Here is a 21,521-nt window from a genome sequence, read left to right as displayed (position 1 = left end):
AATTTCCTCTGTCTCTAAAGGTTTGTTAAGTGAGATTTGAGCTGTTTCCGTGAGTGTGAGGGGAGATTAATATTTCTGAGATAGTTTTCACAGTCCGCAAGGTTTGGATGTCTGTCCGGATTATAGATTTCTTTTTATAGTAATGAGCAAAATAACTTGCAATTTTGTTTTGGGTTCAGTTTCGATTCTGCCTCCTTTATTTTTGATTATGTTGACCACATGATTTTTTTATTGCCCCCTACTCAAGCCATACTAGTAAGATATCTTCCACTGCAGGGTATCGCTAGACCCAGTGTAAATCGCCTTATGTCCCTTGGGCTCTCCCAACCCCCTTCCACTCAACACAACTGAACTACTTCTATTTGACTTTTTACGGCCAGTGGGTGTTAAAACAATCCTTTGCAATTGGATATATTTCAAATCTATATCTTACCACACCTGGTGGGTCTGGGGTTGCTTCCTTGGGGGCACAGACAGCATTATTCATAACCAACATTTTGACCATGATAAATCAAGAATTTTATGGTCACCACTAGACGTTCACATCCAAGCAAAAAGGAAAAAATCTCACATAACTTACCACCTCATCTGAATTTGGAATATCCCCTACTCCCCCGTACCCCTTCCCCCTCTCCAGACCGACTACCCTCTTAAAGGAGAAATTATGTTCCCACTCCTGTTGTTACTGTGAATTTAATAGTAGTAATAAAAATAAAAATGCAAACCTGTCTGTACTCGCTCGAGGCTTCGACGTCGGAGCCTCGCGCGAGTACAGACAGGTTTGCCGAGAGGGAGTTGCCTTGACGGAGGCGTGACTTCAGGCGTCTCTTCCTACTTCTCGAAGAACTCATGGGGCCAAATGATGGTCACATATAATGATTTTTTATATTTAACACAGACTAATTAAGTACTGTATATTTGTTTTTGTATTTTTATTACTGATATTATGTTCACAGTAACAATAGGAGTGGGAGCATAATTTTTCCTTTTAAGGTCCTGACAAAAAGCCTTGGTGTAGGGCTTGAAACCAGTTAACCAACCAGGGAATCAATAGGTATTCCGCCTAGAGTTTTTCCCGCGTGTCCCCAGATTTTAGTATACAACTTTAGGGGTAAGAAACAAAGTTGTTTTGGTCCCAATACATAAAACCCACTCCATCTTCATTTTAGGACCACATAGGTTTATAGGACACCCTTATTTTTCAATCAAGTGCTCCAGCGTATTTGTTGGTAGCAGCACGCCCCTGTCCGGAGAGTGCAGGGATGGACCCTATGATGAAGCATGCCACCAGGGGGAAACCTAAGTGGGTGTGGGTTATTTAAAATAAATTTTATTTCTCTTTCTCTCCGGTTCCTTCAAGGGGTGCTTTCTTACTTTTCTGAACCCCTTGTAAACCCCTCTTGAGCGACTTGGGCCACCGCTCAATTAGGGATTTAATTGGCTTACGTCACCTTCTATACTGGGGTCGCCTTTGGCGTACCCCAGAGCTGACCAGCTATACTGATGGCCTAAAGGAAGTTATGAATCTGCAGGGATCGTATAAGATTGCCTGGCTAGTCAACATCAAAATACTTCTTTTGGCCTCTGGACTTAATCCCGTATGGGAGTCAGGGGCCCTGCTGTCCAAAACGGTAATTAAGAGATTATATTGGACATGGATTGATAATCAAACTCATAGAGACCCCAAACTGGGCAGACTGACTGATGAGTTTCGCCAGCACAAGACAGTGCCTCGTCTTGAGCCCTACCTGGATTTTATCCAGAAACCTAGAGATAGGGCTCTCTTCATTCAGTTTAGAATGGGTACTCTCCCTGTCCACGAACGTACAAACCTACTATAAGTAGAAACCTCCCAACCAAACGTCTGCTGATTGTCCACTTTGTGCAAGGGTAGTTGAAACCATTCCACATTTTTTCTTTGTATGTCCAGCTTACTCTAAACCGAGAATGAAGTGGTTAAGACCTGTCTGTCGGCAGTTAGATACAAGGAACCACTCAACTGCTCTCAGAATTCTTCAAGCTGATGCAAATACTAAGCCAGCATGTGGGGTGGCTAAATATTTAAGCTGGGCTTGGCTGTTAAGATCGAAAGCCTGAGGATGAATTTATATTGCTAGCCCTTAGGCAAGATGTCATTGGGTTCAGATTTTTAATATTCTTTTAACTAACGCATTGTAATGATGTGTATACTTTACTATCATCAAAGCTGACGTTTGCTTTAATAACCTTTTTAATATTGAATTTTAATAAATTCTGTTAGTTTTAATCCTCTTATCTGATTATTCCTTGAAAGAAATGTGTTTTTAAATGTGATGTGCTTTTTAAGATATTTTATATCGAAATAAAGCTTTGTTGAACTGAACTGATATGGAAGGGACCCTTTTTTTTGTTATTTGCATGGCCTCAAGCACAAGCCAAATCTCATTCACATCGATTTGATTGCACTTTCCCCTGACAAAAGGATAAGTTGAGTTCATGACCATTTGCCTTTTAATGCATAATGTCCTTCAAGGCCTTGAACTTCTACAACTGGATAATGCCACATCTGCCCACCGTTACTAGCCTGGCCGAAACAGAATTTCTCTCTACTGGTGACATACACATGAAGGGCTATTTACTATGTGTACCAGACACCTCCCCTTTTGAACCACTATCTCTTCACTTTTGCCTCGAAATGACTTTCAGAGATCAGGCTATCCCTGAAAGTGTATCTGTTCCATCAGGAGCTTGGACTACTTAGCTGTTGGTAAGTAAAATTAGTTGAGCATATTAAGTTCAAACTTTCATATTTTCTATCACAGTTACCACCTCAGTCAGACAAAAAGCTTTAACTTGGTCTCTGCACAATATTAGCTCTAAATACAAGCAATAGATGGGAATAAATATATAGTCTACCTTCCATTATTCAAAGTGTATTTCATAGGTTTCAATTTAGAGCATTATTTTTTCCACGTCTTTGAATTGGTTACCTCGATTTTAAAATGCTCCCTCCTGTGGTATATGTTGGAATATGGGGCTTTTACTTGGGTGATGGAATCTATGCGGAATGATGTATTGGATTAGAATTCTGGGATTTTAAGTTGGTCAGTTGGAGCCTCGCTGGTGTGAGGTTGTTTGCCTCCCCTATTTCTGCAAATTATTTTTGCTTCTTTATCTGTGAACGTGGAATAAAGACTACTGGATCCAACATTTGAGGATCTTTTATTTTCCTTAACAACTCCATCAACTGATGACTGTATGGGTTTAATACCTGTCATCATAACTGTAATTGCATTACTACTGTAAGCAGGATAATGGCATCCCCATGTACCCTCTACAGGGTATCTAACTATTTAAAACATCATCGATTCTTACAAAATTAGAATCAATGGTCACAAAGAGGTTTCAAAGGTGGATTTTCTGTATTAAAACAAGATTAATTCGTTTTTGAATGTAATACTTTTAAAATTCGTGTCCATTTTGATGTAGGTTTAACTTGAAATGAGGAAGATGTACAGTTTTGTTTTGAATTGGATGTGTTTTTTGCAGTACGTTGGTGTAAATCAGTGGAAGTAAATAATGCAAATGTTGATCTGTTTCTGATTCCTAGGCTACCTGCGTACGGTGGACAAACCTCAAGCTTCCATGGGTGGAATTGGATTGGTTTATTGATATTTCCCGCCACATTGTGGAACTGGATCTATCTGCTAATTGCCTGACCGCCCTTCCTTCTATAGTTCCATGGGGTCTCATTCACCTTCAGAAACTTAACCTAAGTGATAACCAGCTGACTGATGTACCCAATGTAAAGTCATCAGACGAAATTCTCTGTACACGGTGAGTTGTGGTGCTATCATTCACATTATGCTCACGATAACCACTCATTGATTGTCGAGTATTAACCAGGCATGGCAGCACCCCTGTATATGGAGTCCAATGCGACTTTCTGTTGAACAAGCCTAAAACTAACTTTGCTCAGTAACTGGCAAAATGTATATTACCTTAATATCATGGAAGAAATATCACCCGACAAAAATATTTTTCCTCCCAAGGTCATGGCGAGGAATAGGAGAAACAAAAGTAAATGCAATTTCATAAACTTAGTGTTGTGCCTGGCAAAACAAATTGATTGTGATAACTGAAAATCAAATAAAGCCCACAAGTTCAAGAACTGGATGAAAGTCGTGCTGAAGTGGCCAGCATTAGAAACCACCTAATCGAGCAACTTGAGGAAGAAAAATAGAAGAACACTGGAGTAACATATTTGACTGGGATGAATACATCCTCGATCTAGTGGGAAGATGCTCTTATGAGAAAGCCACTTATGAGGTATATGTATTTGTGTTTCCTTAAGGTAGGTAAGTTACTGCATAATGATCCCCACAGTACAGGAAACTGTTCATACAGATGTGTAGAGGAAGCAGAAAATTCCTCGAAAGAGCTTTTTAAGATCTTCAAAGAAATCTCAGTAATAACCACGGATAACACATCCCACAGTGATTCGGTGGATACTTGTAACAAAATCGCCAAGTACTTTGCCGGTAAGATTACTGACATTTATGCCAACTTCTCGGGTAATCTAACATCTGGCCATGACTTTGTTGAGAGGGAAGATGTCGCTCTCACAGAATCTTGCCTACGAAATTTTACTGTCCCTCCTCCTGAAATACTCATGAAAATCTGCCAAAGCATTAAATCTTTACAACAGGGGGTGGTGAGGGACAGAGTCTCTGAATTAAGCAGAAAGCTCTCACCCAGTCAAGAGATCAGGGCTAGATCCAACACCGTTTTTTAGCTCACTGCACCATCCCAGTTTCAGAACCTGGCTGTATGCAAATTAGTCTGTTCCTGTCCCAGTGCATGATGGGAACAGGGCAAACCAAACTACAAAAGCCAATTCTTACACTGGGAAGGAAACAAGCTCCCGGGGACCGGTTTCTGGCATTACAGCCGTCTTCGGCCCGGTTTGCTTGAATCCTGATGGTGCAATGAGCAAGGGTCTCACATCTGAGAATACCCTTCCACACTTAGGGTGGACAAAAATATTTACAACATGGGGTGGTGAGGGACAGAGTCTCTGAATTAAGCAGAAAGCTCTCACCCAGTCAAGAGATCAGGGCTAGATCCAACACCGTTTTTTAGCTCACTGCACCATCCCAGTTTCAGAACCTGGCTGTATGCAAATTAGTCTGTTCCTGTCCCAGTGCATGATGGGAACAGGGCAAACCAAACTACAAAAGCCAATTCTTACACTGGGAAGGAAACAAGCTCCCGGGGACCGGTTTCTGGCATTACAGCCGTCTTCGGCCCGGTTTGCTTGAATCCTGATGGTGCAATGAGCAAGGGTCTCACATCTGAGAATACCCTTCCACACTTAGGGTGGACAAAAATATTTACAACAGGGGGTGGTGAGGGACAGAGTCTCTGAATTAAGCAGAAAGCTCTCACCCAGTCAAGAGATCAGGGCTAGATCCAACACCGTTTTTTAGCTCACTGCACCATCCCAGTTTCAGAACCTGGCTGTATGCAAATTAGTCTGTTCCTGTCCCAGTGCATGATGGGAACAGGGCAAACCAAACTACAAAAGACAATTCTTACACTGGGAAGGAAACAAGCTCCCGGGGACCGGTTTCTGGCATTACAGCCGTCTTCGGCCCGGTTTGCTTGAATCCTGATGGTGCAATGAGCAAGGGTCTCACATCTGAGAATACCCTTCCACACTTAGGGTGGACAAAAATATTTACAACAGGGGGTGGTGAGGGACAGAGTCTCTGAATTAAGCAGAAAGCTCTCACCCAGTCAAGAGATCAGGGCTAGATCCAACACCGTTTTTTAGCTCACTGCACCATCCCAGTTTCAGAACCTGGCTGTATGCAAATTAGTCTGTTCCTGTCCCAGTGCATGATGGGAACAGGGCAAACCAAACTACAAAAGCCAATTCTTACACTGGGAAGGAAACAAGCTCCCGGGGACCGGTTTCTGGCATTACAGCCGTCTTCGGCCCGGTTTGCTTGAATCCTGATGGTGCAATGAGCAAGGGTCTCACATCTGAGAATACCCTTCCACACTTAGGGTGGACAAAAATATTTACAACAGGGGGTGGTGAGGGACAGAGTCTCTGAATTAAGCAGAAAGCTCTCACCCAGTCAAGAGATCAGGGCTAGATCCAACACCGTTTTTTAGCTCACTGCACCATCCCAGTTTCAGAACCTGGCTGTATGCAAATTAGTCTGTTCCTGTCCCAGTGCATGATGGGAACAGGGCAAACCAAACTACAAAAGCCAATTCTTACACTGGGAAGGAAACAAGCTCCCGGGGACCGGTTTCTGGCATTACAGCCGTCTTCGGCCCGGTTTGCTTGAATCCTGATGGTGCAATGAGCAAGGGTCTCACATCTGAGAATACCCTTCCACACTTAGGGTGGACAAAAATATTTACAACAGGGGGTGGTGAGGGACAGAGTCTCTGAATTAAGCAGAAAGCTCTCACCCAGTCAAGAGATCAGGGCTAGATCCAACACCGTTTTTTAGCTCACTGCACCATCCCAGTTTCAGAACCTGGCTGTATGCAAATTAGTCTGTTCCTGTCCCAGTGCATGATGGGAACAGGGCAAACCAAACTACAAAAGCCAATTCTTACACTGGGAAGGAAACAAGCTCCCGGGGACCGGTTTCTGGCATTACAGCCGTCTTCGGCCCGGTTTGCTTGAATCCTGATGGTGCAATGAGCAAGGGTCTCACATCTGAGAATACCCTTCCACACTTAGGGTGGACAAAAATATTTACAACAGGGGGTGGTGAGGGACAGAGTCTCTGAATTAAGCAGAAAGCTCTCACCCAGTCAAGAGATCAGGGCTAGATCCAACACCGTTTTTTAGCTCACTGCACCATCCCAGTTTCAGAACCTGGCTGTATGCAAATTAGTCTGTTCCTGTCCCAGTGCATGATGGGAACAGGGCAAACCAAACTACAAAAGCCAATTCTTACACTGGGAAGGAAACAAGCTCCCGGGGACCGGTTTCTGGCATTACAGCCGTCTTCGGCCCGGTTTGCTTGAATCCTGATGGTGCAATGAGCAAGGGTCTCACATCTGATAATACCCTTCCACACTTAGGGTGGACAAAAATATTTACAACAGGGGGTGGTGAGGGACAGAGTCTCTGAATTAAGCAGAAAGCTCTCACCCAGTCAAGAGATCAGGGCTAGATCCAACACCGTTTTTTAGCTCACTGCACCATCCCAGTTTCAGAACCTGGCTGTATGCAAATTAGTCTGTTCCTGTCCCAGTGCATGATGGGAACAGGGCAAACCAAACTACAAAAGCCAATTCTTACACTGGGAAGGAAACAAGCTCCCGGGGACCGGTTTCTGGCATTACAGCCGTCTTCGGCCCGGTTTGCTTGAATCCTGATGGTGCAATGAGCAAGGGTCTCACATCTGAGAATACCCTTCCACACTTAGGGTGGACAAAAATATTTACAACAGGGGGTGGTGAGGGACAGAGTCTCTGAATTAAGCAGAAAGCTCTCACCCAGTCAAGAGATCAGGGCTAGATCCAACACCGTTTTTTAGCTCACTGCACCATCCCAGTTTCAGAACCTGGCTGTATGCAAATTAGTCTGTTCCTGTCCCAGTGCATGATGGGAACAGGGCAAACCAAACTACAAAAGCCAATTCTTACACTGGGAAGGAAACAAGCTCCCGGGGACCGGTTTCTGGCATTACAGCCGTCTTCGGCCCGGTTTGCTTGAATCCTGATGGTGCAATGAGCAAGGGTCTCACATCTGATAATACCCTTCCACACTTAGGGTGGACAAAAATATTTACAACAGGGGGTGGTGAGGGACAGAGTCTCTGAATTAAGCAGAAAGCTCTCACCCAGTCAAGAGATCAGGGCTAGATCCAACACCGTTTTTTAGCTCACTGCACCATCCCAGTTTCAGAACCTGGCTGTATGCAAATTAGTCTGTTCCTGTCCCAGTGCATGATGGGAACAGGGCAAACCAAACTACAAAAGCCAATTCTTACACTGGGAAGGAAACAAGCTCCCGGGGACCGGTTTCTGGCATTACAGCCGTCTTCGGCCCGGTTTGCTTGAATCCTGATGGTGCAATGAGCAAGGGTCTCACATCTGAGAATACCCTTCCACACTTAGGGTGGACAAAAATATTTACAACAGGGGGTGGTGAGGGACAGAGTCTCTGAATTAAGCAGAAAGCTCTCACCCAGTCAAGAGATCAGGGCTAGATCCAACACCGTTTTTTAGCTCACTGCACCATCCCAGTTTCAGAACCTGGCTGTATGCAAATTAGTCTGTTCCTGTCCCAGTGCATGATGGGAACAGGGCAAACCAAACTACAAAAGCCAATTCTTACACTGGGAAGGAAACAAGCTCCCGGGGACCGGTTTCTGGCATTACAGCCGTCTTCGGCCCGGTTTGCTTGAATCCTGATGGTGCAATGAGCAAGGGTCCCCGGTAGCTTGTCTCCTTTCTGGTAAAGAATTGGCTTGGTAGTTTAGTCTGCCCTGTTCCCATGATGCACTGGGCCAGGGACAGACTGATTTGCATATAGCCATGTTCTGAGCTGGGATGGGGCAGTGAGATAAATAACGGTGATGGATCAAGCCCTGATCTTTGGACTGGGTAAGAGTGGTCTGCTCAATTCAGACACTCTGTTCATCACCACCCCCTTTTGTAAATCGATTTTGGCCACTATAGGTGTGGCAGGGTATACTCAGACATGAGTCCCTTTCTCACTGCTCCATCAGGATTCAAGCAAGCCGGGCCGAAGAGGCTGAAATGCCAGAAACCGGTCCCCGGTAGCTTGTCTCCTTTCTGGTAAAGAATTGGCTTGGTAGTTTAGTCTGCCCTGTTCCCATGATGCACTGGGCCAGGGACAGACTGATTTGCATATAGCCATGTTCTGAGCTGGGATGGGGCAGTGAGATAAATAACGGTGATGGATCAAGCCCTGATCTTTGGACTGGGTAAGAGTGGTCTGCTCAATTCAGACACTCTGTTCATCACCACCCCCTTTTGTAAATCGATTTTGGCCACTATAGGTGTGGCAGGGTATACTCAGACATGAGTCCCTTTCTCACTGCTCCATCAGGATTCAAGCAAGCCGGGCCGAAGAGGCTGAAATGCCAGAAACCGGTCCCCGGTAGCTTGTCTCCTTTCTGGTAAAGAATTGGCTTGGTAGTTTAGTCTGCCCTGTTCCCATGATGCACTGGGCCAGGGACAGACTGATTTGCATATAGCCATGTTCTGAGCTGGGATGGGGCAGTGAGATAAATAACGGTGATGGATCAAGCCCTGATCTTTGGACTGGGTAAGAGTGGTCTGCTCAATTCAGACACTCTGTTCATCACCACCCCCTTTTGTAAATCGATTTTGGCCACTATAGGTGTGGCAGGGTATACTCAGACATGAGTCCTTTTCTCACTGCTCCATCAGGATTCAAGCAAGCCGGGCCGAAGAGGCTGAAATGCCAGAAACCGGTCCCCGGTAGCTTGTCTCCTTTCTGGTAAAGAATTGGCTTGGTAGTTTAGTCTGCCCTGTTCCCATGATGCACTGGGCCAGGGACAGACTGATTTGCATATAGCCATGTTCTGAGCTGGGATGGGGCAGTGAGATAAATAACGGTGATGGATCAAGCCCTGATCTTTGGACTGGGTAAGAGTGGTCTGCTCAATTCAGACACTCTGTTCATCACCACCCCCTTTTGTAAATCGATTTTGGCCACTATAGGTGTGGCAGGGTATACTCAGACATGAGTCCCTTTCTCACTGCTCCATCAGGATTCAAGCAAGCCGGGCCGAAGAGGCTGAAATGCCAGAAACCGGTCCCCGGTAGCTTGTCTCCTTTCTGGTAAAGAATTGGCTTGGTAGTTTAGTCTGCCCTGTTCCCATGATGCACTGGGCCAGGGACAGACTGATTTGCCTATAGCCATGTTCTGAGCTGGGATGGGGCAGTGAGATAAATAACGGTGATGGATCAAGCCCTGATCTTTGGACTGGGTAAGAGTGGTCTGCTCAATTCAGACACTCTGTTCATCACCACCCCCTTTTGTAAATCGAAAGCATTAAATCTGGCTCCCCTCGGGATCCTGCTCCTCCCAAAGTATTAGGCGCAAGTCTAACTGCTCTGGAGCCGTACTTTAGACATGTGCTCCAAGTTTCCTTTGCCTCAGCCTGTCTTCCTGAAGAATGGAAGAAAGCAATTGTACTCCCTATAAAAAAAAAACAATGTTAGCCAGGACACCCTAGAAAACCCGTGACCCATCTCTTTGCTACCTTACCTAGCTAAAGTAGCGGAAAAAATAGCCAACAATCAACTCATGGTCCATCTCGAATCCCACAATGCTCTACACAGCTCGCAATCTGGTTTTAGGTCGGGCTACTCTACAGAGACAGCTCTCTTGAGAGCGACCGAAACTCTACGGGAAGTAGCAGATGAGGGTCAGACCATGGCACTCATTATGCTGGACCTCAGTGCCGCGTTTGACACTGTAGCACACTCCATCCTGCTACAGTGTCTAAACAAAGCAGGGGTCACCAAGGAGGCACTGGGTTGGCTGAAAGCCTTTCTCACCGACCGTTGCTTTCAGGTTCAAAGAGGCACTCACCTCTCCGATAGCAGAGCCTTGGAACAGGGGGTGCCTCAGGGCTCTGCCCTGAGTCCCACCCTGTTCAACCTTTATATGGCTCCGCTGGCAGAGGTGGTCCAATCGTACGGCGTAGAGCTAGTCTCCTACGCCGACGATACCCAACTGCTTATCTCCTTGTCCCAAGCACCCACCTTAGCTGCTGACAACTTTAAAACCTGTATGAAGGATCTTGCAGGTTGGATGACCCAACACTGCCTCAAACTTAACGGCTCTAAAACTGAGGTGTTAGTAATAGGAGGTAAGGACACTAGCTGGACCAAAGACTGGTGGCCATCTTGTCCTGGGCCCCTACCTACTCCTTGTAGGGAAGCGAAGAACCTGGGTATTTGGGTGGATCCCAAACTCTTGTTCGACAGCCACGTACATAAAGTTGTTGGGAAATGTTTTGGGGTCATGAAAACCCTCAACCGCACCCTGGACCTCCTCCCTCTGGAGGCCAGACGTACCATGACTCAAGCCCTAGTAACCTCACGCATGGACTATGGCAATGTGCTTCTTCTAGGAACTTCGGAAAAGAACATCAGGAGACTGCAGGTTCTCCAAAATTCGGCAGCGCGTCTTAGAGCTGCCTCTAAACCTGCCTCTAAACCTACCCTAGCCACTCTACACTGGTTGCCTATTAGAAAGAGAATTCTATTCAAAGCGCTCCTCATGTGCTATAGTATCATCTCGCACAAAGCACCGTCCTACCTGACTGATCTAGCCATCCCCTATGAGCCTAATAGAACCCTTCGCTCCAGGGGAACAGGCCTTCTCAAGATCCCTCGAACAAAAAAAGCTAGAATGGGAGGTCGCTCCTTTCGTGCGCTGGCAGCCAACAAATGGAACGCCCTTCCCACCAATATTAGGCTAGTGGACAATGAATCCACATTCAGAAAACTCTTGAAGACCTACCTATTCTCCCTTTAGCTCCTACCACCCTCCACCTGCACTCTGACCCTTCTCCACAGCGCGGGGACACGCCGGGAGGCGTCACCAGGCGCTTTATAAACCCCTTTATTATTATTATAAATGTATGAAAGAGCCCTCTTAAGGAATGAGGTGGGGGCTCTTCAACTAAAAAATAGTATGGCCTTCCCAACATGCAAAAGGTTTTAACATCTAGTATAGTGGAATATATTTGAAATAACGGAAAATTGCAGATTCTGGTAAGAGATTAACCCGAATGTTTCAATGGCAGCAGGGCACAAGTCGTAAAAAAAGAAGTGGGGGGACGCTGTCACTGGAAATGACGTCAGAACCGTAAGTGACGGCACGACAGGTGCCGAGCTCCTCGTCCCAGAGAGGCCAAAGAGTGAAGCCCAGCTGTTTGGCAGGGGGGATGGTGTCCCCGCAGTAAAATAAGTGGGGAGACGCCGTCCACCCGTGTGGTACCCCGACTCGAGCCCTGAATGGCAGGCAATCTTAACCAAGTTTTTTGGTTGGATTTGAGCTTAAATGGTTCAAGTTCACTGCTGGTTAGGGATTGGAATGCCGTTAGTGAATCATTCTAAAACGTTCATGATGTATGCTCAGTTTATTGACTAAATGATGTATTGTCCTATAAAAACCAATCAATAAGATTGAAAAATATCTTAATAAAAATATCAACTACCAAAATATTTTGACAGAAAGTCTATACATGTAAGTATCTGTATGGTGTACTGAACTCTACATATAGATAGATACATATATAGTGATTTATAAATATATCTTTATAAATAGATTTATATATAGAAAATATCTCTATATATAGATTTATATTATAGCAATATATTTATAAGTTACTGTGTATGTATCTATGTCTATGTATATTTACATGGATTTGGAGTTAAGCATAGTAAATACACACCACACACACCATAAATGACTTGTCGCAGCTTCACCGATGCATTTCGACTTCCGCGGTATGTGTATGTGTGTGTGTGTGTGTGTGTATGTGTGTATATATATATATATATATATATATATATATATATATATATACATATATATATATATATATATATATATATATATATATATATATATATATATATATATATATATATCCTGCTGGTCACCAGTAGGTAGTTATAGTGAGGACCATATTTCCATAGGAACAGCGTTTTTGACTTGCCCACATCTTTTGCGCTGTTAGATGAATCTCCATAAAAGTTTCCCAAAAAAGTTTCATGTTGGATCTTGCTGTGCATGGAAAGTTTTGGGGTGATCCATCAAGTGGAGGCCAGGGAAAAAGTGGATAAAAAAAGTGTGTTTATCATGTTAATTGCCATAGACTCTTTAGACACGCCTGCAGCCTGATTCGCTGAATGGAATTACACCAAATTTGGCAAAAAACTAGCTTTTGTTCCGCAGATTGTGGTTTTTGTTATTTGTTGTAAACCTATTCAGTAGTTTGCGAGATAATAAAAGAAATTCAAAATTTCAAATGTGTATATCTACGATTGCGTAGTTTCGCGAATAATGACAAGCTTGTGCATGGATCTGCAAAGCTCCGATTGGCTGCCAACACTTCAACCAGGAAGTGTTGGTAGCCATTGTGGGACTTTACTGTAGCCGAGTCCCACAGGAAACGCTGAAAAAAGTTAAGGGGCAGAGTAGGAATACCCTGACTACCAAGTCTTGGTCTTGGGGTCCGAGAGGGACCCCTGCCAGGCAAAAAAAGCATTTTATTTGTTAATTCACCACAATTTTCGCAAAATATTTGCTAATATCGCTGTGAGTGGAAAAAATCAAAAAACAAAGCATGGTCTCCCGCACTTGTTTTTCTAGTTGTCCTGGGGTGTGCTAGGTCCTTGGGGCATGCAGATATTCCAAAAATAAGGAGGGGCACACAGGGCCCCCTCCAAGGGCTTGTTAATGCCCCAGGGACCACCAACTTCCTGGGGCTCATGTCTAAAGTAAACAGAGGGGCTTGCAACCCCCCCTGGGCCCTGGCTAACCTCCAGCGCCCCTGGGCTATAAATGAAACACTTAGTGGGTTGCTGAGAGGTATTCGGCAGCCTCGCCCCCTTTTTCCACCATTCTGCAAACGCCCCTTCTGGCATACTACTTGGGCTATGAAGTCCCCTTGACCCTAGAGCAGGGGTCTCCAAACCGGTCCTGGAGGGCCGGATCCATGCCAGATTTTTAAAATTACTACATGTATCTCAATGGGGATATCCCAAAAATCTGGCATGGATCCGGCCCTCCAGGACCGGTTTGGGGACCCCTGCCCTAGAGTGTCCTTGAGGGTCAACACGCCCTCCTGCTACCTGTAGTAAGTCCCACACAGCGGAGTTGCTGAGAGGTGTTCAGAGGCCACATCCCCTTTCTCCACCACTTTGCAAATGTGCCTCCTCCTAGCACACTGCTGGTGGGGGGGATGAAGTCCTTTTGGATGCTCAGGTTTCTTGGGGGCTCAGAAGCCCTCCTGTTACCTCCAGTAAGATAGGCACTGTAGCATTCCTGAGAACTAGTCGGAGGCCCTGCCCCCTTCCTCCACCACACTGCAAACGTAACTATAAATTAAATACCATAGAAATTTACTGAAAAAAACAAAGGTTACAGGGATGTTATAGTTAGGAAATATAAGTTGAAAAACCTTAGAAATTCACTGAAAAAAACAAAAGTTACAGGGACTTAATAGTTTGGAAATAAAATTTTTAAAAACCTCGAAATTTACTGAAAAAAAATAAAAGATTACAGGGACGTTATAGTTAGGCTCATATTTTACTCGTACAAAAACAGTGAAATTAAGCGGTTATAGTTACCTGAGCTAACTATAACTTATGCATCCGTAATGTACTGCTTATGACCTCCCATATTACATCACTCATGACATGGTCCGTGACATCACTGACTGTTAGAGTTAACCGCACAAGAGTGATGGTATATTTGCCACCTGACCTAGAGGGCTTGACCCAGTCAATTTCTGCAAAGCTAACTCTTCGCAAGACAGTACTGGATATGTTAGTGGACTCTCCCCCAACAGGCTGGGAAATATCCCCAAACAATTCACGAACATTTCATTGTGTGACTCACATGAATACACTCCTTAAGCCACTATTTGTCCCACTGCTATTTCTCTGTCTTTTTCTTACCTGTATTGCTTCATTTTCACATTTCCTCTCATACCTTTTTTGTTGCTGCTCTTCTGTTTTCCCCTTGGAACGGAGGCTTTTTAAAATTATTTTGTTTTTACTGGACAGTAACCTGAATGTGAAGATGGGCTTCTGTGGTGCATCTATATTTTTTTAGTTTTTACAGCTGTACCTGAACAGGTATGCTATTCTGTGCCCCAGCTTTAAAAAATGCTCCTGCTTGTTATGGGCAGTGCCTCCCTATACTCTTGGTATTCACACCTCTGCCCACAACATTCTGCCGCCTGCTACTCCTGCAGTATGTTAGAAGTCGGTGCAGTGCAAACGGTGGAATGCCCAGTGAAGAAGCTGATGTAGCAAGAAGGCTGTTTACCTCCCCGAGCATGTTGACCAGGCTATATAAAGGCACATTGACAATGTACCCCTACTTTGCGTGTTTATTTCCTGTGTCCACACTGGGTGACAAGAGAGTCTGCAGTTTCAAACATTACAGGTTTTCTACAAGAGGTTTTCTTCTCACTGTGGCTCTTGCTGTGGCTTCTTTGATGGAAAGCACTCTGCAGTTCTGGTGGAGCAATCAAAATGTGGCAGATTTTTCACCACAACACTAGGGGTGGTGAAAATGACTCCACCTTAGTGCACTGAAAGTTTACCAGCCAAACTACAAATCAGAACTAATTGTTTCCTTAATACATATAGGGTCCTCTCGATGAAAAAATGTTTTGCAATAAATGTAGGTTTATACCCACAACTGTCTGCTTTACTCCTGCCAGAAATTCCCTAAATGTTTCCTGGCAGGTGTAAATGTATTTACTGCTGCAAATTGCTCTATGGCAAGTGTCAAAAAATCTGCAGAAGTAAATCCCACGCATTTTACACTTTAATTAGTTAACTCTTAAGAATTTCAATATTGGCGTGTGCAGCAAATGGGAAAAATAACATTTACTGTAACGTAGAACAGAAAAGAAACATAGGCCCACATGCATCAAGCACTTTTGCATTCGCAAACGGTGCGATTCCTTAAAATCGGCCGTTTGCGAATGCAAAAGTGCTTTTTCAGATGCATCATTATTTTTGAATGAAATTCGCTGATTTTGCGAATTTCCAGAATGCGATTGCATTTAAGGAATCGCAAATTTGCGATTCCTTAAATGCAATGCATCATTCTGAAATCAAATTGCGAGAACAAGGTTTGGAAGTGCAAATTACCACGAGGTTGAACCTCGTGGTAAATTGCGAAAAATGTTTAAAATGTACTAATTTACATTTTAAACAATGTCATGTTACAGACACACATGTCCTTAGGACATGTGTGTGTGAAACATCCATTTAAAAATACATTTCAGGGGTGCAGGGGGGGGTCCTTTGGACCCCCCCTGCACCCATGAAATTTTCTAAGTGCCACTCGCAATTTCCATTGATTCCTATGGGCCTTTTGGCCCATAGGAATCAATGGGAATAGCGAATTCGCAATTTTGAAGTCACATAATATTTGCGATTCGGTAAAAATTGCGATTTTTACCGAATCGGAAATATTTTGCACTTTCTATGATGCATCCCGTTTTGCGAATCCATATTTGCGATTCGGTAAAATTCGCAAATTTGGAAACGCAAAACGGGAGTTTGATGCATGAGCCCCCTAACTCCTTAACGGGAGCGATACCCCACTGATGAGAAATCAATATACACAAACGTTTCACTAAATAGATTCTAACATGCAACCACTTGGTTTATTTATAAAGGCAGAAGACCCATTGCCCCTACGGAACAACTTTGTTATAGTTGAAACAGGTTAGGCAGAAGGGCCTCAAGGTCCAAACACCCACTGCCAATCATCTTGGAGAGACAAACTGTCACAACCAAGGGTAGAGTGACTAAGCAAAGCTGACTGCCCCAGAGCATCCCTGGCATCAAAGTTTAGTAACAGTCTTAGTACTCTAGCCGAGACTTGGCGGGGAAATGGGTGAAACACTGTACCTGTGCACTTTGGGACTGACTGAGTTTCTGCTCTTCTGAACTGGTTCTATCCCATAACAAGAGCTGCAATATATACATCCATATTAACCAGTGGTAGCCACCACTGTATAATTTAAGATTTAGCTTCACTCTCAATAGAAAGGCTGTTTGTGATTTGTCCATATTTTTGGGCCACATGAATGAATTTGTATCAAATTTGGCACTCAGTTTGGGTATGTAGTTAAGTTCTGCATGCGGGGCTTCAGTCATTTAGATTTCATGCCATTCTATGTCCTGGTTTCACAACAGGTAACTAAATGTTCTATAAATACCTGACCCAAGCTATTGCTCTTTATCTTTCAAATATGAGATCTGAAGTTTTCAAAACCTCAAACACTGCAATGGCTTGGAGATCCCCATCTATTCTAAAGGTCTTCTGTCTGCTCAAAATGCCTTTTGAACCTTGTGGTTGAGTCTCCACAGAATGGCGCCACTTTATTAAACTTGATTCGTTATGTTGGAACTATTTAATTTGTCACTTCCTTTTCATGGTATGTTTTCATCAATTTGCTGTGATAGACATTATCATTTTTATAGAATGTGCTTATCAGTGAATATATATATATATATATATATATATATATATATATATATATATATATATATATATATATATATATATATATATTCCAAAAGTCGCTGTTTACCATCTGCTTCCCGCAGAACAACGAAAAGAGCGAGACCACCACATGAGTGCAGTTTCTTCAGTGATTTATTCGTGCCAAAATTCTAGCCTGCAATCCACCATGACGCGTTTCGCCTCCTACAACGAGGCTTGATCACATAGCGTGTCATGGACACAAACAAGGGTATTTAAAGTGCAAATGCTCAAATGGATTCAGCTGTGTCAGTAACCAACATAAACAGTGAGAAAATACTACACGGTTCCGACAAAAATAAAGGGCATAGTGCCCTTGAGGTTCAGTTGATAAATATACATCAAACAAATCATGGGTTGTACTATATATAAGATAGAGATTAGCTTGTGCATCAACAAACTATTATAAAATGTATGCACGTCATCATAGATGTAATACATATTATTTTATGCATCCATCAACTTTGTATACTCAGATGATTTGCAATTCCTACAGCTAGAAAATGTATGGATATTTTCAATAGTTCTTCATGCTGTCTCACAAAGTCCTGAAACGTATCTCTTACTTGATCCAGCAATCAATCACATTGTCAATCTTTACAAAAGTTACCAACTATGTTTTTATTAAGTGATTTGTTTAATATCCTTGTGTATGTGTGTTCATTCTTTATTTTCCTTCTTTAAATTTTAAGTTCTCCATTTACAATTTACAACTGATATTTCTAAATATATATATATATATATATATATATATATATATATATATATATATATATATACACACACACATATATATATATATATATATATATATATATATATATATATATATATATATATATATATATATATATATATATATATATTCAAGACATTTTAATCCACATCCTTGAATAAAGACCTATTTAAAAGATTCAGTAAGACTGATCCCAAAAAATCTTCATTGTTACAACCTTGAATCTTGTGCAGTCCGTATTGCAAAAAGGATGCCAATGCGAGTGCTTGATTCCTATCTTTTCAGTCTGCACTTTATCCACCAAATTCATTTCTTTTTTTGTACATGACTGTTACCAGCTGGTCATACTGTTGAAACATTGTGAATTATTTGAAAACATGTTTGATCAATAGAATGTCCAAATTCCCTAAAACCCCCCAAACTTTTATACTTAGTAAACCAAAAGATTATTTTAAAAAATCCGATCCATTGAAATAAGTATTTTATTTTATGATTTGTGTTTATGTAGTGGGCTGTAGATCCTCAAAAACTGATTTCATCTCTAGCGTTCAGTGTTCCTCACTAATGGCTCTTCTTAGAGGTTTGTTGCAAAACAGTGAATGGAGGTTCTTCATTGTGTGATTAATTGTAATATAGGTAGGTAGGTAATACATCTTTATTTGATTATGCATCATAATCATAAAAGATAAAATACATTACAAATTTCAAATATACGTGCCACCGTATTACGCTCAGATCACACATTATAGAAACAGTAAGAACAAGTTAGAGGAAAACAGGCTAACCTATCAATCACATCCTTGGCAATTAGGAAATTAGGCACTCATACTTTTAATCCAATATAGAGCTTCTTTTAAATAGGAAGTAACTGCCAGCATCAGGCAATAGCTGTAAATATAACAAGGCAGGCGAAATTGGACAAAGCCCCTGGATTTTAAAAGCGGTATTAAATACTTTTAATGCAAAAAAATCATAAAATATTCTTCTTTCCATACGTGAGGCTAGCTAAGGAGGGGTCTACTGGCCCAGCCATACATTAATAGTGAGTGTGACTCTTTCACACCACTGAAGGTTGCTCGTGATCATCTTTTACGTCCTGATGAAGATCTGCCCGTTAGGTCATTAATTGCCATATTTCCAATTGATTGTATGCATTTGATTTTTTTCTGTCTAAAAATATAAAAATTTAACTGTTTTTATAATGCTGTGTGTAATTGTATTTTCTTTCTCACTCTCTCTCGCATATAAATTATGTTTAATGTGTAAACAATATAGAGTATTTTTGTGTATCCCTGTCAAAAGGATCAATAGTTTTTTGTATCGTATTGCACCCTGGTCCCTTGGCCATTTTGGGTTACCCCATTAGTTTGTAATGGAATCAAGAATTACAAGCAAGGTGGGAATATCACTTTACTGGTAATACCACTCAGGATTACCTGGTAACAATGGGTTCTAAAATTAAGAATTACCACCAGCATTAGTTTCAGTATCCCCAAGGTAATTTCCCATTTCTCATGTGAAAAGTAAGAATTAAGCAGTATTCCTGAATCCCGAAAATACCAATACCTGTGATACCAGTAATTTTGGATGTGGGCATTTCAATAGGCCATTTCCACCAGACTCATTATGGAGCTCTAAGTAATAGTCTTATATTTTTCATTTGTCTTGAAATCCTTTCCTGAGGTTTTCTTGATTGTGATCAATTACAGATTGTGAGATACAAAGTCAAATATTCAGCCATAGAGCCCGTAATTGCAAAAAAATGATATCACTGTATGTGATTGACCATGTTGTTGCCATTACAGATTACTTGAAATTGATGTGTCCAACAACAGGCTATCTTGTCTTCCTGTTGGGTTTCTACATCTCACAAGTCTTCAGAAACTGACTGCTTCCAAAAACCTTTTGGAAAAATTATTTGATGAAGAAAATGGTAAGTTGTGCTATTGTACTTTGGTGGTGCAGTAATAAACTACCCTGAAATTCTAACCCAATACAGGCTTTTATTCTTTCACATCTTTTAAATATTTGTTTTAGCAACAAATTGGATTGGATTGAGAAAACTGCAAGAGCTGGATGTGTCTGACAATCAATTGACGGAGCTTCCTGTCCTGTTCATTCACTGTTTTAAGTCACTGAGCTGTCTGAATGCTTCCAAAAACAAGCTGAAGTTATTTCCGGATCCCTGGGCCTGTCCGCTGGTAGGTACTGTGCAATCACAAGCATGCCTGCTGTGATATATTCATTGTTTCCTGTGGCTTACTGAAAAATATGGAGTGCATCAGGTACCCTACAAAAGTACATTGTTATACCAATCCTGCTTTTCAGCAGTGATACAGGAGAGTGCAGACATATATTTCTGCCAGTCAGTCCACATGACCTTTTTAAAAACTTGTCTGACAAGAAATCTGGCAGAATTATTTTTAGTGAAATGTTATCCCCTAGAAAGAAACCACGTAATTTTACTAAAACTGTAACAAGGAATTGGAATGGCTCTAATTTTTAAAAACCTAATGTGAATGAAAAACAATTGACAAATGTTTTTCCAGTGCTGCAGGCATGGGTCCAATTCAGAAGGGATGTGCTATGTGTAGACGTGACTTACTCTTGTAGTACCCTTGGCATACTCCTAAATTAAAATACTTTGAGCCTTATTTAGAGTTTGTCAGACTGAATACTCAGTCAAAACTTGACGCATATCCCGTGCCGTGGACTGTAACACACTGGCAATATGTCGCACAGGACATTGGCCACTTTGTGATCTGTCATACCTCTGCTTTTCTAGTGTCTGCTAACCTTCAAATCCAGACAATACTATGACAGAAACTGAAATAAAACTACGAAGGCACTTTCACAAACCCTGGATATTGAGGTAGGACAACCAGCCGCACTGATTGAAAGCCCTCATGGCTTTCCATACCTTTGGGCACAGACTCTAACAATGATGGTCCACCTGTCCAGACCCTACCCAGTAATCACCTTGTCCAGACCTTCAGAGGATAATATTCTTAACTCCCCTGATATGAAGTGAACTTGGTTACTCCCAACACTTCACTAGCCCCCCTCATCCTTAAATCTTGACCTGTTTGAGATGACATATGGTTTAGTTTTTAATTTATTTAATCTATTCTCCACTGTTTTTAACAAAATTTGCAAACTAACTAAATTGATCACTCAGTTTGAAAGTTCACTTCTCAGCAATCATTCAACACTTCACCTGATGTGACTTTTTACACCTCTACCCTACTACTTTACCTGGAGAAATATTTAGATGAACATACACTCCTCTAGCCACACAGAACATGCACATCCTCCTCCAAAGAGAATAGTCATACACCTGTCAAAGATTATGACCTATACTCGTCATACCTGGGCGTTAACATAGCTGATCCTAAATGCATTGCAAGTGCAACCTATCCTCCTACTGGGCCTTCTTTTTCCAGTCAATTGCTGTTGTGA

At 42.3% G+C, this 21,521-nt stretch overlaps 1 protein-coding gene across 1 annotated transcript in view; it reads left to right on the top strand.

The window, feature by feature from the left end:
- The window catches only part of LRRK1 (leucine rich repeat kinase 1), a 758,414-nt gene that overhangs the window by 363,947 nt on the left and 372,946 nt on the right, over window positions 1-21,521 (top strand). Inside the window, exons 7-9 of the mRNA XM_086958057.1 lie at window positions 3,590-3,816; window positions 19,868-19,995; window positions 20,100-20,263. Coding sequence (XP_086814183.1) covers window positions 3,590-3,816; window positions 19,868-19,995; window positions 20,100-20,263 — 519 coding nt within the window. The remainder of the gene's footprint in view (window positions 1-3,589; window positions 3,817-19,867; window positions 19,996-20,099; window positions 20,264-21,521) is intronic.

This window comes from Lissotriton vulgaris, chromosome 2_1 (assembly GCF_964263255.1).
Source record: "Lissotriton vulgaris chromosome 2_1, aLisVul1.2, whole genome shotgun sequence".
Classification (NCBI taxonomy): Eukaryota; Metazoa; Chordata; class Amphibia; order Caudata; family Salamandridae; genus Lissotriton; species Lissotriton vulgaris.
This window is presented reverse-complemented; position numbering and strand designations above follow the sequence as displayed.